The sequence below is a fragment of the Rhineura floridana genome, chromosome 1, assembly GCF_030035675.1.
Source record: "Rhineura floridana isolate rRhiFlo1 chromosome 1, rRhiFlo1.hap2, whole genome shotgun sequence".
In the NCBI taxonomy this organism is placed as follows: domain Eukaryota; kingdom Metazoa; phylum Chordata; class Lepidosauria; order Squamata; family Rhineuridae; genus Rhineura; species Rhineura floridana.
This window is the reverse complement of record NC_084480.1, coordinates 87,623,300-87,646,831: the sequence shown is the minus strand read 5'-3', so window position 1 is coordinate 87,646,831 and position 23,532 is coordinate 87,623,300. Positions and strand designations below refer to the sequence as shown.

Here is a 23,532-nt window from a genome sequence, read left to right as displayed (position 1 = left end):
TTAAAAGGGCACTTATGTTTTGTGAGTAAGCCATACTGAAATACCTGTCAGAAATATTCAGGAAAAGATTAGCAAAATGTGTCTGTTGTTGGGAAACCAGAAACAAAGGGAATCAATAGTGCAAAGTTTCAGAGGCTTGTTTAGAAAGCTAAGGGGTAATTATCTTCATTCTATATTAACATAGTGCATTCCAAGTGGCATTCCCTAAGCAGTCTACAAGCTAGATGAACCAACAAAGCAATCAGTAGAGTTAAATCTCTTCTACAGACACTTATCTCTATCTTGCATTTTTTCCACATTTTTTGTTTCCACTTATCCCCTCCTGCATTCCCCTCCCCAACTGTTTATTCTGCTGAGCTTCTTGCATTCAGAATGAGACATTCACATCTATTATTTACTATGAGCATTACTTCAGATCCACTCTTTATTAACTGTATTAACTGCTATCCTAAAACATTATTTAAATCATATTTGAAAATGTGAATGAAGATTCATCTTATTCTGAAAAAAAGGGGGCGTGACTACACAAAGAGGAGTTCCACAGAGCTCAATATAGTTTGGCTTTTTTCCCATCCCTTCTCCAGCCAATACGAGGAAATGGTAAGAAGCTCAGGGAGCACTGCAAAGAATGGGAGGTCTCTGCATGCCATTCTGAGCAAAAGGTGAGCGGTGGGAGTAGCGGAAGACAGCTTTATTGAGCCCCATGGAAGTCCTCCATGAGTGGCCACAGTGCATAGAAGGATGAGTCCAAACTTGTTTCTCAAACCTATCAGTTTAGATCAACTCCTTTAAATATAAAGACAGGTGTCAGAATTAGAGAGACTGGGGAACCATGTCAATCACATCAGCAACATATTTGTAACTCATAGAACAGATTAGGGAACCTTATGTATGCATTTTCTAATGGCTATGGTTAAGACTGGCATCATATCTTCAGCTCAGGATCTCAGTTCAATAATCAAAACATGCAGTCTTTGCCATCAGGCCCATTGTAAATGACCAACATTCCAAAGGAAGAGATGGGAGAAAGCATAAATCTTATACTTCAGGTATTTCTATGCATGTTAGATACTGGACTATCAAGCAAGAGCATGACAAGATGGCACATAAATTGAAAAGAACAGTTGAATCACCGAAGTAGGAAATCATTCACCCGTACTGAAAATCATATGGCTTTAAAGTTAAAAGGTCAAGATCTGTAGACAGAAATCTAGTCAAGGTAATGTCAATTATGGTCATGGATAGAGTTTCACAACTCTGCATCTTCCACCAACAAGAAAGTTAGAGATAATTTTACCACTACTCAAATGGTTAAAAGAGGCCAGGGGAGAGGTGGGACAGAAGAAATGGTTCTTGTGAACTATCAAATCACAGTGCGAAAAATGCCACTGATAAGACCAATAGTTTGCCTTGTGAAATCTGAACTGCCCCAAACACCCCATGGAAGCCATTTTTAATCTTCTAAGTAAAAACACAACAAGTCAAGAACTTCCCACTAGCAAGACAGACTAGGGAAGATAAAGCAAAAGTTTAGGTTCACTGTATTGTTGTCTCTAGAGCACTCTGTAGAGACAGAAGAGGAATGTGAAACACCCCGATATCCTGTGATTAAACAGACTAGGAGTTTCATAGCAGGATTTGTATTACAAAAATGCTCTGCTTGAGGTTTGAATCCATGCCTCTTGATTACTACACAGATATAGTATGTTAGCAATATGCGCATTACTGTGTTTGCAATAAGCAGTTAGATGTTTCATCCAGAAATCAGACTGCCCTCTTGTGGCCTCTTTGAAGCAGCAGCCCAGTATTTGATGTATCTTAAGTCTTTGCTTCCCCTCTCCCAATTATTTCTCTACGACATTTAATGAAGTAAACATATTGTGCGGTGGGATTATCCTAAGCAGCGTTCTTGGAACGAGCTTAAGGTATTAATCAGCAAGGGCTTCCATGTATTCTCCTCATACACAAGTCGAATTTTGTAATCAACACACACTTGCCAATTTAAGGAAGCCATCTAAATGTCCTTAAATGATGAGCTACCACAGTTTCATGACAGTGGAAAGAGCTGCTACTTCAAATACAAGCAGAGACTATGTCAAGGCTGTTACTATGAAAAAAGCAGTAACTGGTCTGGAAAATATAAGGGAGGCACAGGGAGAAAGTGAAATTAGAAGCTGTTCCAACTATCCTGCCACAGATGGGTTTGCCTTCAGATCCAGCAGCTCAGGCCAGAGGAAGTCTGGGAAAGGCAGATCTGAGTCAAAGGAATCCCTTTCTGAAATGATTCCAGGCCAGTAGCCGAATTCTTTAATTGGAAGTTGCACAGTCCCTGCCCATTCCTTGCTACTGCCATTAGAAGGTATTTCAAGACTAAGATTCCCTCACAGAACCCAAGCCCCTGGCACCCCGAAGTGGAAGGTTAGTTGTAGGGTTCAGTAGTATCTCCGGACTGCATAGATGATATTTCAGGGAGAGCGAGGTCTCTTCCATCCTAAGTACATGTATACCCAAGTGAGAGAGCCAGTGTGGTGTAGTGGTTAAGGTATTGGACTACGACCTGGGAGACCAGGGTTCGAATCCCCACACAGCTATGAAGCTCACTGGGTGACCTTGGGCCATTCACTGCCTCTCAGCCTCATGAAAACCCTGTTCATAGGGTCGCCATAAGTTGGAATCGACTTGAAGGCAGTACATACATACATACCCAAGTGATTGGTTTGCTTTTGTTTGGATAATTTGTATTGGAATTGTTTACATTGTTGTATTTCTGTATTTATAGGCCAATGAACGCCTCTAGAGCTTTAAGAAACATTTTTAAAATTTTTGAGTGAGAATTCCATTATCTTCTTTTAGGCTTCAAAATCTTTCACATAGCCCATCTGGGTCTAGCTTATCTCAATTGTAACACCCTGTGGTAAGTATTGTAGCTTCACTTGCAGAGATGCAAAAATGATCTGTTTTACTCACAAAGCTCAAATTCTTACTGAAAAGTACTCCCCCCCCGAAAGATTGAGCATACAGCCATGGGAGTCCTCCTGGATACAGCTTTATAACTGTTCATTACTTTTTAGGGAGGCCTGTTTAGACTCAGATGGAGCATCATAGTCTGGGAATATCTTCTCAGCAGTAGCCAAAAAAAAAAGCCAGGAACTGTGATAGTTGCAACAGAAGGATTCCAGAATCCAGAACACCACTACAATGCAGTCACTCTGTTCCTTCAGATCCCTTCCACAAACCCATCTTTTCTCCAGTGTCTTTGGCAGAACCCCTTAGCCCTCATTTGCTAGTGAAAGAGGCAATTCTTTACCAAATTTCCTGAGAGTAAGCCCCACCAAACTCAATGGAACTTACTTTTGAGTAGACGTGGAAAATTTTATGCAAGTATGTTTAACTGAACTGAGGGCACATTCTTCCTCCATTAGCTTCCTCTTTGTTGCCTCCACATATCACATTCCAGATTGTAAGCTTCTCAGGGCAGAGACCTTGTTGTCTTGTTAGTACTTTAAATGTTGTGCGTGTTAATGGTGCTATATAAAAATCAAGGTTGCATACCAATTCATCTGAATTAGGAGTACATCAGCATAGGTTCACATTTCCCAATTCCTTTACTTGATTCCTAATATTAAAATAGTTACTTTTGATACTGTACTGAAACATTTGCAATACGTACCAAAAGTTCCATAAAATCCTCTCGGACCACAAGTGCCCACACCATATTTTGTCAGAGAAGCCTGGGCTGCATTCTTTGAAGAAGCATAACAAGAGAACAGCATTAAGCACCATAGAAATGAAATCGTTACTATGCTCTTCTATACTGTTAGTACTGACACTTTCATGTTAGACACAGCAAGGATGAATGCAAAACAGTTAGCCTACAAACAAGGTCCTAGAGAATGGCCTGAAGGCATCATATATAATTTAGATTTCTACAGCAGATGCAAAGATGGCTAAATGAGATTGCCTAGGGTCCTCAGATACCCTGCTCAAAATCTATACAGATAGTAATCAGTAAAAATCAGGGCTGAATTGTGGTTTGGAGTTCAAGACTGAACTACAGCTTCCCCTCTTGGGGCTGAAGAGAAAACTATGATTTAAAGTAATCACAGTAACTGAAGCAGGTGCGCAAAGGGAGGAGAAGAGAAGTGCAGGGGCATGTTGCTCATTCTCTGCTTAATAAACCACAGATTGTTAAGCCAGGATCGCCACATCTGAACTGGCCCTTTGACACAGTAACTACATTTCAGCAACTATGCAGGCACTTACCTTGACCCTTTCATTATCCAGAAGCCCAAGAAAATTAAATGATGCAAAGTTTATGCATTCCTTGCCATTCACAATAATGTTATGAGTGGGAGGCCTTAAAAAGAAAAGAAAATTAAACATTGTTTAGCTTACTAATACCAATAACTTTATTTCAGACATAAGACCTGTATTTGGGAAGAGCACTTTGTTTAATTCAGCATAGCGTTGGGACTCACATGCTAAAGTTAAATGGATACACCAAGGGCAGAAACTATTTATCATTTATTAAATTTATATCCCGCCCTTCCTCCCAGAAGGAGCCCAGGGTGGCAGAGATTAATTTTTCATGTAGAGACTAATATTTTAATTAAAGGTTTGTCTGCTTTTTTTGCTAATACCAGCCACTAAGTAGTTTAACAAAGCAATCGTAGTATCAGAAACAGAGGCTGCTTTTCAAAGTGCTGCATTCCTGCTGATGAACCATGCCTTTGCACTTTTCAGAAACGTTGAAAAATGTAGGTTTCACCTACTTTTTAAATGAATGAATGAATAAATAATACACACAATATAGTTCTAATATTTCCTACGGGCAGTCTAATAAAGGATATTGGAGGACATATTATGCATGAAGCAAAGACAAAATTATATGATAAATAAAAGTTTTAATGTACAACTCAGGAAATTGTTATGTTTTAAAACCACAGAGTTTCACTATTAATTCATAAATACAGAATGGATTCACTTTAATGGAGGCAGTGCTGGGTTAACTGCAGTGCTGGGTTAAATGCAAACTGCATTGTGGGAAAAACCATAAAATGACTACATTGAGAAAAAATGTACTACAGAAATCACCTGTAAACAGGTTGTGACAATAATTATGTACTGTACAATTAAAATACCACAAGTAGTTACTATGGCTTGGATCCTAGGACTCACAAGCAGAAACTCCACTCACACAACACCCTGTTCCCCCTCAGAGTCTCAAGTCAGGCCCTCCATTGCTGGTCTTGAAGGTGAGTGAACCCTCTGGAATGGCACTGGATGACATGTTTTAGAGGAAGGGAAGAACTAGGAGAAATCCGCAGGGCTGCCTTGTGCTAGCAACAGCACCTTTGACTCATTTAAGAGCACCTTTGTATGCAACTCACGTAAACACAATTGAAGTCAATGGTCTTAAGATCACTTCATTCTGTGCTGGATCATGGCCTAAACATGCCTCTTTCTCCCCTCCTACCAAGTTTGGTTAGTTGATGATGCATCACTGAACCCATTGAAATGTGTTTAAAATTTCTAACACTGAATAAACGCTTGACCGTATACCAGCACCTCAGTGTAATGCCAGACGTAAAACCCTTCATTACAAGTTTAAGATATATTTAACACCAAACTGAAGAACTAATCTGTTCTGCCAAACCTTATTATTCTCCAGCAGCAAAAGGTGTCTAACATGGCAAGTCATTCTTTTCATTATTCAACCCCACCGTGAAGAATAGCCTTTATTTTTAAAGTCAGCAACTTCAGTACATCACAGCTAAAAGGCACCACTTTACAAGAGTGGGATTAGGAACCAGGACACAATAAATACGATTATTGAGACTATAAGGTAAGAGGGAAGGGCTGTAGCTTAGCACACAGAAGGTTCCAAGTCCAATCCCCGGCATCTCCAGGTAGGGCTTGGAAGAGAACCCTGCCAGAAATCCTGGAGAGCTGCTGCCAGCCAGTGTGGACAATGGTCCAATGGTCTGACTTTCCACGTTTCTTTATCTGTGTGGGAAAACAAAAAGCCTCCAAGAACCTGACCCTATAAATCTGAATAGCTGTATCTAAATGCAGGGCCAGATCACCACTAGTTACCAATCCATAATAGGACCCATCATCTTCACCTACCAATGAGAACTAAAAATAATAAGTGGCTCTGTTGAATTACCAACACATGGATAGCATTTCCACACATTAAGAGACACTTATTATTCAGCTAGAGTAAATTAAATCCCATTTTATAGTACTTGTAAAGGTAAAGTTCCCAGACGGGCATAATCATGTGCTTCATGTTCACATATTGCACTAAGCTAAGGGATTCTACCACATATCACAGTAATGGCAAGAAGTATTACTCAAAGGTCCTTGTAAATACCAGCAGTTAATGCAACAACTAGACAAACTTTAATTAATTCCTTTGAAATTCCTCTGATGATTAACAGTAGGGAAGGCCAATCCCAAGAAGCAGGAATACAACACAGAGCCTTCCATTCACAGTAGGTCCCAACAGTGACATATATTGATCAACTTTGTTTATAACTCAAAGGATCATCAGAGGCATACCAAACTGGTCAGCAGTTTTAGGGTTGCTGAAAAATCAAGGTAGGGTAAATACCACACATAGGGTTCTGTCTCATACTGTTAAAGGCACAGAAATATCCTCAAAAATCCAATGTTTAAGGCTGCAATCCTTCATACACCTACTTGGAACCCAGTTCCCCTGACTTTATAGGACTTAAGTCTGGGATTGCAGGCACAGAATTTGGCATTTTTGGACACTAGTTCAGATTCAAGAATACATATCAGAAACATATTGGCGCATGGGGAGAGGGCGGAAAGAGGATGAATCTTCTGAGAGATGTCTGAGGAAGCACAGCATTACCTTATGACAAGAACGGTAATGAAAACCTACCCTAGTTAAACATTGCTTGCCTTTTAGCAAAGCTAATATAAAGAGGTTTCCAACTTTGCTCAATGATCTATTTACTTGTTTTTTATTATTAAATAGTGAACTGTTGCAGCACATACAAGGTAGAAAACATAGAGATGTAAAATTTCCAGAAATTTTGAAGCCATGGAAAAAACCCCGTTTCCCCCCAGTTTTTTCCAGAAAAAAAAGGAAATTTTCAAAAAAATTGAAAAAATGCAATATTAGCACTTTTTACAGATTGAAAGTCACTTTGTTACTTCAGGAACATAAAATGTAATTATGTACAAGTTGGTTCGCATATCATTATTGTTGGTCAGTGAAGCATGCTGTGAGACTCACAGACAGGGTTTTTAGCAGAGAGAGTGAAACCTGAAGCAGAAGGGTTAAACTGGAAGAACAGAGCGCCAGTTTTGCCAAGGTCAGAAGCTGGCTGGGAAGTAGATAAGAGACATCTTGCTGTGTCTTAGAGTGTGGGGGAAATGTCTGTGAAGAGAGAACTGTGTCTAATGTCTTTGCCTAGTAAAGACTCTTACAAGAAACTTGCCTGGCCTATCTTATTCCTGTTCTAAACGGCTCTTGGATTCCATCCGTGTATGATCTATACACGCACACACGCAACAGGGGTTATGGGCCCAGCTTATCATACATGGTAGCGGGTTCGAGAGAGCTGTTGATGTGGCGTTGTTGCAGACAGAAACAAAGTGTGAGAAAGAGGCAAGTAAGAGTGGGCAACATGGCTGTAAACCTGTCATCCGGGATGCCGATGGAGAGACTGAGTGCTGTAAACTACTCCAGCTGGAAATGGAGAATGAGAGCAGTTCTGATTAAAGAAGAGTTGAATGATGTCGTAGAAAACCCCCCTCCGGCAGCTCCTTCAGCAGCGTGGTTGAAGAAAGATGAGAAAGCGAAGGCTTTTATTACTCTGGGGCTATCTGATTCTCAACTGTTGCTGGTGAGTAATGAGCCGACGGCTAATCAGATGTGGGAAAAGTTAAGAGCTGCACACGTACAGCAAACTGCGGGAAGCAGGCTGTGTTTAGCACGGAAACTTTATCAGATGCGTTTTACAGATGAAGTGACTATGACAGAGCATCTGGCTGAATTTCGGAGATTAAATGCTGAGCTGCAAGATAGAGGAGTGCATCATAGTGACATTCAGATGGTCTATATCCTGTTATCTTCATTTAATCAAAAATGGGATGTGCTGGTCTCGAGTCTGGAAACTTTACCTGACGGACATCTGAATTTGGACTTTGTGGAACAGAAACTTCAACAAGAGTGGCATAGAAGACAAGAAAATAAGAAAACAGAGATAAAAGAGACTGTGACTATGGCTGAGCAACAACAATCTCAAAGAAACAGGCAAGAGACTAAAATATGTTACTTTTGTGGGTCACGTGGACATATACAGAGACATTGTTTAAAGAAGAGGAATAACTGGGGCTTTGAAAGTCAGAGAACAAGCGTGAACTTTGTTTCTAAGGAGGACAATAAACTCATTAACTCTAAGTGGCTTCTTGACAGTGGAGCGTCTAATTGCCTAATCACAGACTCTAGTTTATTTTACACTTCAAAGCCGACGCAGGAGAAGCTTTATCTGGCTGACGGATCAACTCAGGACGCGATTGCAACAGGCACGCTGAAGATGGGTAATCTGGGAATTTTAACAGATGTATTACTGGTGTCTGGTTTTAAATATAACATTCTATCAGTGAGAAAATTGGCTCAAATAGGTTGTAAAATTACATTTGAAGGGGATAGATGTTTTGTGAGAAAAGATGGTAAAATATGCATGCAAGGGAAATTATAGAACAAAATGTTCATGGTTGAGTGCAAGCTTGATAAACCCATGTGTGCTTGGATAGGAGTTAATAAAGATAAACATGATAATTGTTTCCATGAATGGCACAGAAAACTGGCACACGCACATTTTGAAAAGATAATAAACACCCCAAAACATAGTCAAGATTTGAAGTTAACACATTGTGAGCATGTGGATGAGTGTGAGGTATGCTATAAAACAAAAATGACTGTGACTCCGGTAAATAAGAGCTGTGAAAGCACAACCACTGAACCTTATCAGCTCATACATGTGGATTTGGCTGGACCTTTTCAGTGCTCAAAAGGTGGAGCAAGGTTTTATTTAGTGATTGTGGATGATTTCTCCAGATTTACACATGTGTTCTTATTGAAAAAGAAAAGTGATGCAGAAGAGAAATTAAAGACATTCATACAGAGAACAGAGACTCAATATGGGGTTGTTATAAAGAATATCAGATCAGATAGAGGTGGAGAATTTACCAGTAATTCATTTCAAACATATTTGGAAAAGAAGGGAATAATACAAAGTCTCACTGCTCCCTTCAGCCCATCCTCCAACGGAACTGCAGAGAGGAGGAACCGGTCATTGCAGGATTCATTGAGAGCAATGCTTGCAGATGCTGATATGAATAATACTTATTGGGGTGAATGTATTCTGTACACTGTTTATATTCAGAACCGCCTTATGCACAGAACAATAGGCATGTCTCCCTATGAGAAACTGACTGGAAGAAAGCCCAGGGTGAAACACATAGAACGTTTTGGGGCAAAATGCTGGGTACATGTTGCAAAACAGTCAAGAGCTCAGGCAGGACGCATTTTGGGATTTCAGAATTCATATTATAGAGTTTGGTTACCTGAGAAACAACAAGTAGTGTTAAGCAGAAACATAAAGGTGATAGATAAACCTTGGAGAGAGAGTCAAACAGTGATCCTAGATAGTGCAAGCAAGCAGGAAGCAGCTGATGTTCCTTTTGGACGACAAATTCCATTAAAAACTGCATTGACTGATTTAATACATAGTGGCAAACGTACTGTAAAAAGACTGAGAGGTGAAGACATGACAATGCAAGATACAGAAATGCCAAGTACAAGTGCAGGCACAGGTGCAGGTCCAAGTAAAATAGAGAGTGAAGAAGAAATGGAAATAGATGATGTCAGGAGATCAGAGAGAACAACGAAAGGTCAACCACCTCAGAGATTCACATTTAATGTTACACGTAAGAATGATGAGACAGATGAAATTCCAGTAGAATGGGAAAAAGAAGGACCAATAGATAAAGAAACAATGGATCTAATGTGGCAATTTTGTATTGAAGAATGAAATGTAAATGTATTATCAAATGAAAGTGAACAAACATGAATCTGTGAAATCTGTGTAAATAAAGAAATAAAGATACAAGAACTGAACTGAAAATGTAAATAGAAACTGTAAGAACACAAACCATGTACTGAAATGTATTGTAATGAAAAAGTTAATATTGTAGAAATGTAATAATTGTAACATGAAGTTTTGTAATCTGCGAGTCTCAGGTGGGGGCTGTTGGTCAGTGAAGCATGCTGTGAGACTCACAGACAGGGTTTTTAGCAGACAGAGTGAAACCTGAAGCAGAAGGGTTAAACTGGAAGAACAGAGCGCCAGTTTTGCCAAGGTCAGAAGCTGGCTGGGAAGTAGATGAGAGACATCTTGCTGTGTCTTAGAGTGTGGGGGAAATGTCTGTGAAGAGAGAACTGTGTCTAATGTCTTTGCCTAGTAAAGACTCTTACAAGAAACTTGCCTGGCCTATCTTATTCCTGTTCTAAACGGCTCTTGGATTCCATCCGTGTATGATCTATACACGCACACACGCAACAATTATCACATTTGGTATATTAAAAGTACATTTTCCTATTACAATTATTATAAATTGAATTTACTTTTTAAAATTTTTACTTTTTTTGTAACAAATGGATATACAAGATCCTGAACTGTAAGGAACACCTGAACTGTAAGGAACCTGTTTCGTTTTGCCAGGCAAAAAACAATTAAAAAAACAGAAGAAAACATCAACATTAATAACAAAGAAAATTATTTATGTCTCCGCTAGTCCTCCACAGTGTCAAGCATACATAAAGCATCCATTCCCATAAAAAGAATTGAGGGGGGGGGGCAAGATTCAATGAAACATTTTATTCATCATGCTAAAATAAAACATTCTATAATCCATTTTTTCTTCATTTTTTCCAATTTTTTCAGAAAAAACAAAAACGGCTTTGGAAAAAACAAGGCCTTCACATCTCTAAGAAAACATCAAACCTTCAAGCTTAACTACTCATTTTAGGCACCTTATTTGGGGACCAACATTAACATATTAAAGGGACTATAGGTTGTGCTTCTCATCCACTAAAATCTCCTCAGTTTAATAAGTTTAGATCTGATGAGACAAATGTTCACAACAACATTTCTGAGAAGTCGACATGCAAGTCTCTACCACCATTTATGCAGTTTAATGTTTTTAGTTACTGTAAACCGCCCAGAGAGCTTTGGCTATGGGGCGGTATATAAATACAATAAATAAATAAATAAACTAAGTGGCCTAGCTGCCAAATATCCCTGTGCCTCCTTGAGGTTTTCATAAAATTCAATTGTATGCTAAAATTTCAATCCGTGCTGTTACCCAGTTCTCAAAGTTTGCAAGAGGATAAATCATAGTATCAGGGCTGCAACATAAAGCTAACTAGGAAGCAAGTACCTTTGAAGTCAGCAAGACTGACTTTTAAGTAAGCATGCAAAGGATTGAGCTATTTAGTTTAACATGAAACTGATTCATTCTAGGTTTACCCTGAAACAACATTGTAGTTGAGAGCTGGATGGTCTTTTGATACAGGAGGAACGAGAGGTTCTGGCTGCCATTCTTCAATCAACTCTTCCTTTTCCTAAAAGAGACAGATGCCAAAATATTGAGCATTATTAACTTTACTGAGAAAGTGAGGAATATATTTTTGATCAAAGTAGATGGCAATGCTTACACACATTTGGTAAGTTAAAAGGATACAAAACTTTAACTCATTCATATTAATACATTTCTCATTTTGTAATCCACATATTTCCTGGATGTAGTATGCACACGAATTGGTGCTGTAACAGCAAACATATTGATTTGCATTGGGAACATATGTCAAAGTCTTTGATTATGCAGCCAAAATGTCTTTAGCAATATGGAACTATGTCAGCCTTTCAGGGATCCTAGAGAAATTAATGGGTTTCCCTGAACGGATACACCTTCACTCACTTGACATCTGGTATTATTAGTATCATGTTTATTTATTCTTTGACTTTATGATGAGAAGGCCTCAAGGTAACATGAGTTACCTTGATATGACACAAACACAAAACTAAATTCAAAATAAGTAGAACCCCCTCCAGCTGAAGTGGTCAGAACTTCCTAGAAGAACCAGCATTTAGTGCACACAGATTTTGTCCATGAAAGAAAATACCCACACTGTTGGGTGAGTAATAAATATCTATAATTTCAGAACTGAATATACTGAAAAGTTCAGGTAGTTATTAGGTGTAAAGCAGGATTACAAGATTACTCAGGTAGAACCTATGGAAAATCCTGGTGAGATGCAAAATTGCGTCTGCTGGGTCCCAGAGCCTGCAATGACACACTGGTCCCTAGACACACTGGACTCTCACAAAAATAAGCAGAATACATGACATATTGTGTCATATTTATAACTTTTCCTGGGAAAGTCAGCTATTTTTCCTACACTGTTGATTCTTTTATACAGAAGTACATTTGGTAGAATGCCACATTTAATTTAGATTAGAAGTGTAGCCTTTTGTATACTTGCATTAAATTTGGATTTCATATTAAGCCACATTTTTTAAAAAACAATGACTACAGTTGAAACATAAAAAATAGAAAACCCAATTTAATTTTAAAAAACATTTTCCAACGAATGATTGATTTCTATCAACCTTGGGAAGGAAAATGAAACATCACAGAGCATGTATTATAAAAGAAACTTAAGTTGCCGTAAATTCTAAAATAATATCATGGTTCTGCCTAGAAGTGAAAGCCTCATCTTAATTTTACAATAGACCAGGGACATAGTCACTTCTTATTTTGGGAAATATTGCTTAAACAATTGAATTAAAGATGAACACATAAGCAGGGTATGGAAACTCAAATTGTGATCTACTAAACCCAACTGGCTATAAAAGTGGCAACAATTAATTCTGTTGTCACTGCAACTTCAACACATATTATGTTTAAAAGGTTCTGTCTCACTTGTAAGCAAGGTGTTATTACCGTTAATTACACAAAAGGAAAACAGATGGCTATTTCCCAGGGCTTAGGCAACATCATTAGATCTCTGAGGTAGTTATAGTTCCTCATACTTCAGTGCTAACCCCTACTTTCAAAATTAGAGGAAACACAAGTGATTAAGGAAGATAAATACAGCATTTATCCTGGATCTCACTAACCACAGAGCAGCAGCGGTTCAGGAAGGTGCCTAACAGCCTGAAGAAAGACTTCATAAATTTCCTGCTTTAATATGGAATTTATACCAAAGTTTATAACAGGTACTAGATTAGATTTTTTAAAAACCTGGGCAAAACACCTATCGTTAACCATACCATAACGGAGGCTTAACGTTACAGACAGTATACTCAGTGGCATCACTAGGGGGGTGCGGGGCATGCGGACTGCACCAGGTGACACCATCAGAGGGGGGTGATTCTCAGCTTTAATTTAAAAAAAAAATTAAGTTTCTAGGTGGTCCGGTTCTCAAGATATACATAAAAACGTCAGCCCCCCCGTTAAATCTTTTTTTTAACTACTGTATAGCACTTTGTAGCTTTAACCCCGCCCGTTCAGGATTGCAGCCAATCAGTGAAGTGTTTGTTCGACCTGTGGCAGTGTCTAGTAAACCTCACTGCAAGGCCAGAAAATGGTGGTTCCCCCCCCCCCCCGTTTATCTGAAAATCTCATAAATTGTGTAAGTATATACATTTCAGTTTTTTCCCCTCTTGTGTGCAGGAGTCATATCCTGGGCAGTGTTTTCAAAACCTTCCCAATACTTGTTTTTGTGGGGGTAAAAGCATTGCTAATCCCATATCTCCAGAGTAAATCCCATTGAATTCAATAGGATTTACTTTTGAGTAGACATGGTTATAAATGTGCTGAAAATCAATGGGACTTTGGAGTGAATGTAAAAAAGAATTGTGTTTGTGTTCTCTTTCTGTCCCCCCCCCCCAGTCCTATTTTAAAGCAAGTAGGCAGGGCTTACTTAGGTATTACAGTTTTTATTCTGTAGGAAACAAATACTGATTTTTTTAACACTAATACTGATTTTTCTGCAATGACCAACTGGTTTGACAATAAACTATTATATGGGCTGTATGTATTTATACATCTGCAGTGTGTGTGTGTGTGTAGTCTTTCCAACGACCCTGTGAGGTAGGGTTGGAAACCAAGGCAGCTCACAACAAGAAATAAAGCCATTTAAAATCTAATAACCATAAAGCAAGAATAAACAGTTGGAAAACAGCCTAAAGAGGCATGATTCTGAATTTTGGGTTGGGTGAATGAAGTTTATTTATTTATTATTTGATTTATATCCCGCCCTTCCTCCCAGTAGGAGCCCAGGGCGGCAAACAAAAGCACTAAAAGCACTTTAAAACATCATAAAAACAGACTTTAAAATATATTAAAACATATTTGAAAATATTTTTTAAAAGCTTTAAAAAAACATTAAAAAAAAAAAAGGCTTAAAAACATATTAAAAAGCAATTCCAACACAGACTCAGACTGGGATAAGGTCTCAACTTAAAATAACAAGTTAAAAGAACAAGTTCCTTATCACTTGAGGCCGTAGTTCTCTGCACACTTCCCAGTTTGAGTAAGCCCCACTGAATACATTGGGACTTGCTTCTGAGTAAACAAACATTGGATTGCACTATAAATATATTTACAGATTGTGTAATTCATAAACATATTTGAGAGTCATGTTTATATAAATATTTCTTCATACTGTGTCCCAATAAGTATTTGATTTCACACTATGGTTGTAGATGATTTTTTCCTCTACATTTTAAGTGTGCCCTTCTTCCTGGGGGTGGTCATGGTTCTCCATTGTTTTCATCCTGAGGGGAGGATAGGCTGAGAGATGGTGAGTAGCACATTTAAGGTCTCTTCACCTCCCCCCCTTTTTTATTTGTATTTATTTTATATTTCTCCAATATCTTCCCGTGGCTGTTTTTATGTATTTTAAATATTTTTAGATTAAATAAATAGGAAATCATAATTGTGAACCTCCCTAAAAGCAATTTACCTATCCTTATGTTTTGGCAAAGTGATGGTGTGAAGGCATGCTGGTAGAACAAGAGACCATGTTTGAGGCATGTTGTAAGGTGTTTGAGGACTTTGTCACACATTACTTTTTGAGACCTGTAGATTCATGTTGGAAAGAACATGTGCACGTATTGAATGGTGGCTTGGGTGCTGTTTTTTCAGTCTACGCTGCATGCGTAGGGAAGGTGATACATCATCTGGCAGCTAGCTTCATAACGTGAGAATGAAAAACATTTGGATCACCATTCACTTGTTTACTTTTCTCACTATTGAGACCACTTCATATATTATTTTTTCATACACAGAAATTTAATCTTTGTATAGGAAAAAGTATTTTGTAAAATATGAAGGACAGTGGCTGACCAGTCAGTATAACCACTGTACAAGATCTACTCAGCCACTGTAATTACCTTTTTGTTTTGAGCGCCCTTTTGTCTGGGTCTTGGTTCAGGTGTGTATCCAACTGTGATGTGCTTATGGAAGGGGTGTGCAAGTAGTGCCCCCCCCAAGTGTGGAGGCTTGGACAAACATTGTGTTATGGAAAACCAAAGTCTGTGTGAAAGTAGTAAGTACATATTTGGGAATGCCATCAGTGTAATCCTAAACACACTTAATAAATAATATTGAACTTGCACATCACAAAATATATTACGGTCATGTCCATAAGCACCAGGAGGGTAGTCGCCCAGGGGATCTTAGTCCCTCTGCGTTTTTGGGAGCAGGGTCGCTATGTCTCCAAGCATCCTACAGTCAGCATGAAAAGGGAGTGTGTTAGTCACTGAGAAGAGTCTTCTAATATGCTTCCTTGCCTTTTCTGCTGATTGGAGCCAATCAGAGTGAAAGGAGGTGAGTCAGCCACTGAGAAGACTCTTCTCAGTTGCTAACGCTCTCCACTTTCATGCTGATTGGCTCCTAGAGATGTTTGTTGTTGTGAGAGAATGCATTAACAAAGATCTCATTCTTAATCCAGGAGCAAAAAAGGGTGTACGTGGCTGTAACTATCATGAAGGGACCCTGCAGCTCTGAATTTTCTACTAAACAACTGATAAATACCTATGTAACTTTGTGTCTGGAGACTTATTATTAAGAATCACTTTCCATAATTGTAAGGAGGTGTGTCCACACGCATGCATCCCAGGCACCTAAATGAGGGGAGAGAGCAGCATAGGGACATAAGCAGGTGTCTTATTCCAGGGGTTCCCAAACCTTTCTTCTACATAGACCACTTGAAAATTGCTGAGGGTTTGAAAGTATCTGAAAATTTACTATGGGCATATGCAAGATAATTAACTCCCATTAGTAATAAGAGCAAGAATTTGAGCTGTGCATATGATATTGTAATTTAAAGGTGTAATTTTAATTTTGCTAGTTGTTTATGTCACTACTATTGCCATTACATTCAGTGATATATGGGAATTATGATTTACGAGTAACATTAGTACAAAAAACATTACTAAGGATTCTGTATGGTCTGATACGGGAGAAGGTCCATGGGGGTGACACCATGAGTTACTGCACCAGGTGACACCAACCCTAGTGATGCCACTGAGTATACCTCTTAGCACGTTGTATTGAAGTCACCTTCATACCGTGATTGTGAACCTTCCAGATGTGTTTGGTTGGTTACTGTTGGAAACAGATGTCAGACTAGATGGACCTTTGGCAAGGCATCCTTACGCATCATATAGTTAGAGCAGTTTAAACAAGTTGGAGAGAAAAAGTACACTGTCTCACAAGTTGCCCCCAACAAACTAAAGCTAAATTGCAGCTACAAGTGTTTAAGTAGTGCACCTACTTATTCCTAATGTACTGTGTGGATACAGCCAGCATGTGTTTATTTAGCTAAAGGCATCTACTTCAAGGGGTCCTGTGGCCCTCTAAACGAAGCTCAACTACAACTCCCATCGTCCTCAGCCACGCCAACTAGGGCTGATGGGAGCTGGGGTGAGCCACCCCTGCTCTTCTTTATCTTAAAAGCCCACCATAGGCTGGCCCTTCAAGATTGCCTCATTCCCTATGATATCCTATGTCAGCTACACTCTGTGGGTCAGGCCTGCTCCAAATATCCTTACTTTAAGAATAATAATCTGCTGCAAGGAGGTAAATATGGTGAAACTATGGCCTTTTGTAAAATTTATTATCAACAGCATATGGCTGATGATTTTGTCCTTTTGTTATGTTGATATTTATGTTCTCTTAACTGCTTACGTAGTTTGAATATATCAATTTAATTATGGATTGCTTAGCATTTTTATTGATTTATACTTTGAATTTGTTAGCTGCCTTGGCCTTTGGGAAGGTAGAGTATGCATATTTTAAAACAAGAAGAGAGTTATGAGCTATGAAGGAACTAGTCATTTAGGGAAAAGGAAAGCATTTTGCAGTCATGCTGCCATCATACCTGTGCTCCTGCGGAAAAACACAGCATGACAAAATTATGTACTACGGATAGGGCTTGCTAGTAAAACAAGCAGGATTAGTGAACTGGACAACCACCTCTCAGGATATCTTAGGGCAGCGATGGGGAAGGGGATCAAGCAGGCAGCTGAACCCCCCCCCCCCGGACAGTCCAAGTTTGACAGATAGATGGTGTCACCCACCTGTCAAACACTTGACATCACAATGATATCAGGTGTTACATTTTTGCCTGCCTGGTTTGAAAATAAACTGTGCAGGCAAAGGCACAACCTGCAAAGCACCACTGTTCAACTGACTGCCACATCTTGCGAAGCACTGTGCACTGGGCTTCACAAATGCCATGATCAGCTGATCACCGGATCTTACAAAGCTCTGTGCACAGCACTCTGTAAGCATTGCCTATCTGCTGTTAGAACTTGAGAAGTCAGGCACAGCTGACTGACAGTGCCTACAAATCCTCTTTTGACTCTATGCTCTATAGCTGGTCCACATATCATATATAATTTCAGCAGTAAGCAGATGTGTGTGGCTTGGCCAAAATGGCATCACAGGCCAAATGGGGAGGCCTGGTTGGTCTAATCAGACCTGGGGGGCTGAGGCTCCCCATCACTGATATAATATTTGCTGTCTTATACACAGCCAGAGTTTATAAAACTAGAAGAGACGTTTTTCTTGTGGGATGACCTCTTCACAGTAGTCCTTAATGTGGTATGTGCCGCTGCTCAAGATGATTGTGGAAATCCAAGGGCAGGAACGTGCTTCTAGCTAGGGATGTGCTAAAATTCCACCCAATTTGGTTTTGGTACTGAATTTTCCATTAATTCACTTATTCACTGTTGCTGCAGATCAGATTATTATGTAGTGATTTTCCACAGCTATTTTTGGAAACTTTTAAAAAATCCATGTTTAAAATATTGATATTAATATCAATATTTTCATCAATATTTCCTTCAATTTATCATAATTTCCTTTAGAAATATTGACATTTCCCTTTTTAAAAAGGCATCCAAAAGGCAGCTGGATAGGCAGCTGGTATGCTTTAACTTAGATTCCTGCATTGAGCAGGGAGTTGGACTCGATGGCCTTAAAGGCCCCCTCCAACTATTCTACGATATTATCAATATATTTTCCGAGGGGGAAAAGATGGATTGGCAAAAGTAGTGGCTTGCAGACAAAAAATGAACGTGAGTTGATACCAGCCTGTTAGGTCGACAGAATGCTTTCAAACCAGCACCGGCCAATGAATCCTATCCTTACTTCTAGTCTACAGCTATCCATTTCAGATTTATGATACTGGAAAACTAATATTTTCTCTACTCCTAAGTCAGCACTTTCATAGTAATTACAATACAAACATTTATGCTATACAGAAGCCAATAGCACTGTTGAATGTAGCATCCCTAAATACGGCAACTTATCAGCAGAGCTTGGAAGATTATTTTTAAAAAGTAATAAATTACAGTTACATGGCCCAAAAAAGTAGTAATTACCGTTACAATTACAATTGCTCTGAAAGTAACTGATTACTTTACTTTTCCTCCAAAGTAATGACTACAATTACATTTCAGTTACTTTTAAAAAAAAGCCTACAAGGTGCTGGCCTTGGCTGCTGCACATTTACGTAGCCTAAAACAACATTAAAAATAAACACACACATACAGAGGTAGCAGACTAATTCTTTTTATCCATAAGATAGCAATGGTGGTCTCTCCACTGGTAAGGGAAGAGAGGAGGAGGCAGAGGCCTCAGATCTTTGCACATCAAGCCAAGTGCAACCCCCCCACTCAGCCAGCCAGCATAATCTCTCTCACTTAACCACCTCTCAGACACTGCCCTGCCACCAACTAAGGGACACTCACTCAAGCAAACATTTTCCCGAGATGCAAAAAAGTTAAAATACTGCAAATGCAGCACAGTAGCCAGAGAGTGGTGGAGGCCACTTTGTGTGCCAAGTGCAAACACAGTATTCTCTCTCTCTCTCTCTCTCTCTCTCTCTCTCTCTCTCTCACTCACACTCACTCACTCACACTCACTCACTCACACTCACTCACACACACAGAGTCATCTTTCACCTCCACAGTTCTTTATCTCCATTCAGCTGCTGCCTCCTTCTCCTCCTTTATCCATGTTCTTGACCTCCGGATCCTTTTTCACTCCACTCCATTCTTCACCACCACTACGCATTCTTTTAAATAATTGTTTTCTCCACTCCACCCCGTCTCATTCTCCGCCTCCTCCCTTGTCGCCTCCTCCCCATCCACAGAGCATGAGGAAAGAGCGACACTGAACAGAAGCCCAGTTTGAGGCACATGATTTTCATCCACAAATCAGAGGAGGAGAAGACTTCCTCTGCTCCCCCCCAAGTAATGCCCAAAAGTAATTCTGGAAACGTTACAATTACTCCACAAAAGTAGTAAAATTACTCCTAGTTCTATTACAATCAAAATGTAAAGGAATTACCCACTCGTTACTCAAAAAAGTAATGAATTACAAGTAATTCGTTACTTGTAACTAGTTACTTCCAAGCTCTGCTTATCAGATAGGCTTGGAGCCAGAAAAAGACAAGTGTGTGCGAGATGTCAGCAGCACCCCATGTAGTATGAGGGGATGCTTACTGCCAGGTGCTATCTCCTCCCTTATGCACACAGACTTCTCTAGAGCCAAGCCTCTAGGGATATGAAATAATTTAACACCACCCATAATCCAACACAGTGCTGTTTTCTGTGGGACTCCATCAAAAACAATAGGACTTGTATATACAATTCTGATTACACAGAAGTGCTTACTTCAAGCAAGACAGCCATCAAATATATATGTTTTTGTTACAGCAGTGAAGTGTATTAAAACTTTGAAATGTCAAACCTTAGGTGTGAGGTCAGATCGTTCCTGAAGCTTGTACGTCTTAGAGAAAAGTAGTCTGATTATCCATAGGATTAGAATACCTTCCAAAATAAGATGGTAAGTTGGGGCCTAGAAATTAAGCAAAAATATTGACTGTACGTTACTAATTTGTCTAAGATTATCTTCTGTTTTAGAAGTGCCCAAGTTAAATCCACCATTTCTACTATATTTTAGCTCAACTTGTAACATGACTGTAATGACTGTATAAGAATTACATACAGAAAGCTCAGCATTGTCTGATCATAAGGTTTCATGAGAGTTTGGACAGGGGCTGGATGTATTCCCATAAATCTCCCAGAACGGCCTTGTAAATAGGCCTGCAAAAATTACGAAGGCCCCTCCTCTGCACTGAACATGGAAGGCTACTAGCCTCTTTGTGGGCTTGCAAAAGACAGCCTTCTCTGAAACAGACTGGTGGAGAATACAGAGCAATCTGTCCTCTCTCTACCAGCCTGCTCACTGATTGCTTGGACTTCCTGGTCACCTATGGCTACCAAGCAAGTTGTTAAATAGAAGGCTGTCCTTCAAATCTACAAATCATGTTGTCAGGTTTCTGATGTTACACCTCACACTCACCTAAGGCAAGTATAATCCCTTGCCAAATTCTTTGGCAGGTGAACCAAACTTCTTTGTGGGCTGGTACAAAATTATTCCAATCTGAATTAAAAGATGTAGTCTCTGAATACAGACAACAATAACTCTGCTGGAAGTTTGAAATTTAATTTTAGAAACATGTTTTTAAAGACTTAAACTAGAGGGACTATAGGTGGGTCAACCCATGGTAATGGGATTTTGTACTGGGTCAGAACATTAAGACCATCCAGTGCAGCAGCATCTGTTCTGACTGGAAGCGGTTCTCTGAGATCTCTTGAGGATGCGCTATGCACAGTCCTGAAGCTTGGGCACCTGGGGTATGAGCTCTGTCACTGACCTATGCTATAAACAAACAAAATCCTGTTTATTTAAAACATAATGCCCTTCATCAAAACTGATCCCAGGGCAGTTTATAAGGAAACAAACAAACAAACCCACATATAAAAGATGAGCCAGCAGATAACAGTTAAGAATACTTAAATGTATGCAAAAGTACTTTTAAAAACCTGGGTAAGAAGGTTTTTGCTTGCCTAAAGTGCAAAATAAGTCCATGTTGGAGAAATGGGAGCACAGAACTCTAGAAAGGCACCCAATGAATGATAACCAAGATTAACCTTATACATAGAGTCCCTTTCTGTGGATTAAGTGGGACGTATAACCTGAACCTATAAATGTTTACTCAAAAGTTCAATGGTGCTTATACTGAAACAATCCTAGTAAGCATCCTTATAACTGTAAAATTCAATGTAAGACTTCTGCCACTCTGACAGGAAATACGGAGCTGGCACAGAAAGTCACCTCACTCCAGTTTGATCCTTAATGAGCAATAGTAGTTCTATGGAAAAATAGCAGATCTAGGAAAATGCCATAGCTCAATGGTAAAGCATGCACTTTGCATGTAGAAGGTCCCAGGTTCCCGGCATCTCCAGGAAGGGTTTGGAGTGTTCATTGTCTGAAACCCTGGAGCACCACTGTCAGTCAGTGTTGACAGTACTAAGCTAGATGGACCACTGGTGTGACTCAGTATAAGGCAGCTGCCTGTGTTCCTGTTCTTGAACATCAGTAAAATTTACAGCCCAAACATACACATACAAGTTCCATAACAGTCACTGAACGGCTCTGATCCAAAATCCATATAATTCAGGTATTATTTAACTGGAAATCCACAAAGTTTGGTTGACACACAGGCAAAGATACTTTCTTCTTCCAGACAGACAAGAACTTTCTTGGAGGGAGAGCGGAAATGTATTCTGTCCTATCCATTGGGGGCATCATTTAAAAAGTACTTGGTGTGAAATTGCATGTCCATAACAGACAGGTTTGAGGTCTCTTTACTCTCCCTACCCAAGCTCCTCTTCATACGGTAGGGACTCCTTATAGGCGCCCCATCGCTTTCTGTCCCGACGGTGCCTGAGCCTCGGCGCCTCTCACCCACAGCACTGGGGGGAGAGGAGGGTGGTGCTCGCCTGTTCCTGGTCTTTCCCCAGCCCCGACAATGTCTTTCTTTAAGGGGGGGAAAGGCATGATCCGAAGGGCTCCGCTTAGGCTACCCATGCCCACCAACCGCCCCCTGAGGTCGCCTTCGCCACTCACCTCATAGAAGGCCTGGACCATTTCCACCAGCACCCACTGCTGCCCCATGCCCTCCGCTGTCGCCATCGCCTCTAGCTGCTTCCGGGTCCCTATATGCGCGGCTGCGTCACGCTGCGTGGAAAGGAGGGGCAAAAAGGTTAAGGCAAAGCCTTATCTCTCTGTCCTGTAGTTCCTGTTGGAGCCTGTCTTTCAAGGGCTGGAGGAAGCGCAAATTAAGGCAGCAAAGCTTATGCAGACTTACGTGGAACGAAATGGAATTTAATTAGCCTATCACTAACCGTATGCGCGCTTGCTTAGGAGCAAACCCCGTTGAAGTAAATGGGAAGGGCATTCTGAGGAAACACTTTGGGATCATGTCGTGTGCGTCCTCGGTGCGATGTACGGTGACTTCTGCTTTATTTGTGATTCTTTCTTTGGTAGTACTTGGTGTTCGGGACTGCTGTCCGGTAGATTTCTTAAGCCTCCATAACAAAGCTATCACTGGCCCCTTCTCTTAATATTTGAGGATGGATCCACCCTGTACTATTGTGCTCGTTCAATCGGACCTGGATAGGGCTAAGCCTATCCTTTCGGTTCAAAGCTTATCTGGAAAGGGTCTAGTCTAGGACACACAGCTTGTTATGAAAGAACAACAAAATCGTAACTTACCAAGAGTGAGTTACTCAGATTTAATGAGAGTAGAATATGTGTGACAACAGTATACTTCAGTCTGCAAAAGTGTACCCTAAAGAGTCAGCAATTGTTCCATGTGTGACAAGTAAAACTAAACTAGGAAAAGTTAAACAAGAAAAAAAATCCGGTACTGGGAAGAGCCATGAGGGCTGGATTATTAGTCTAAATGGTCTCTATTTACTATTTTATACAGCAACTAGAATCCATGTACACTGGACGGTGACCCATACATTTAAAGCACATGGCTTCCCCCAAAGA

At 39.9% G+C, this 23,532-nt stretch overlaps 1 protein-coding gene across 1 annotated transcript in view; it reads right to left on the bottom strand.

Annotated features, from left to right (window-relative positions):
• Positions 1 to 22,792, bottom strand: part of SPTLC1 (serine palmitoyltransferase long chain base subunit 1) — a 49,346-nt gene extending 26,554 nt beyond the window's left edge. Inside the window, exons 1-5 of the mRNA XM_061625644.1 lie at positions 22,603 to 22,792; positions 20,377 to 20,484; positions 11,574 to 11,668; positions 4,264 to 4,357; positions 3,671 to 3,743 (exon numbers count right to left, since the gene is read on the bottom strand). Of these exons, the coding sequence (XP_061481628.1) occupies positions 3,671 to 3,743; positions 4,264 to 4,357; positions 11,574 to 11,668; positions 20,377 to 20,484; positions 22,603 to 22,668 (436 nt within the window). The 5' untranslated portion in view covers positions 22,669 to 22,792. The remainder of the gene's footprint in view (positions 1 to 3,670; positions 3,744 to 4,263; positions 4,358 to 11,573; positions 11,669 to 20,376; positions 20,485 to 22,602) is intronic.
• Between the last annotated feature and the right edge of the window lie 740 nt (positions 22,793 to 23,532).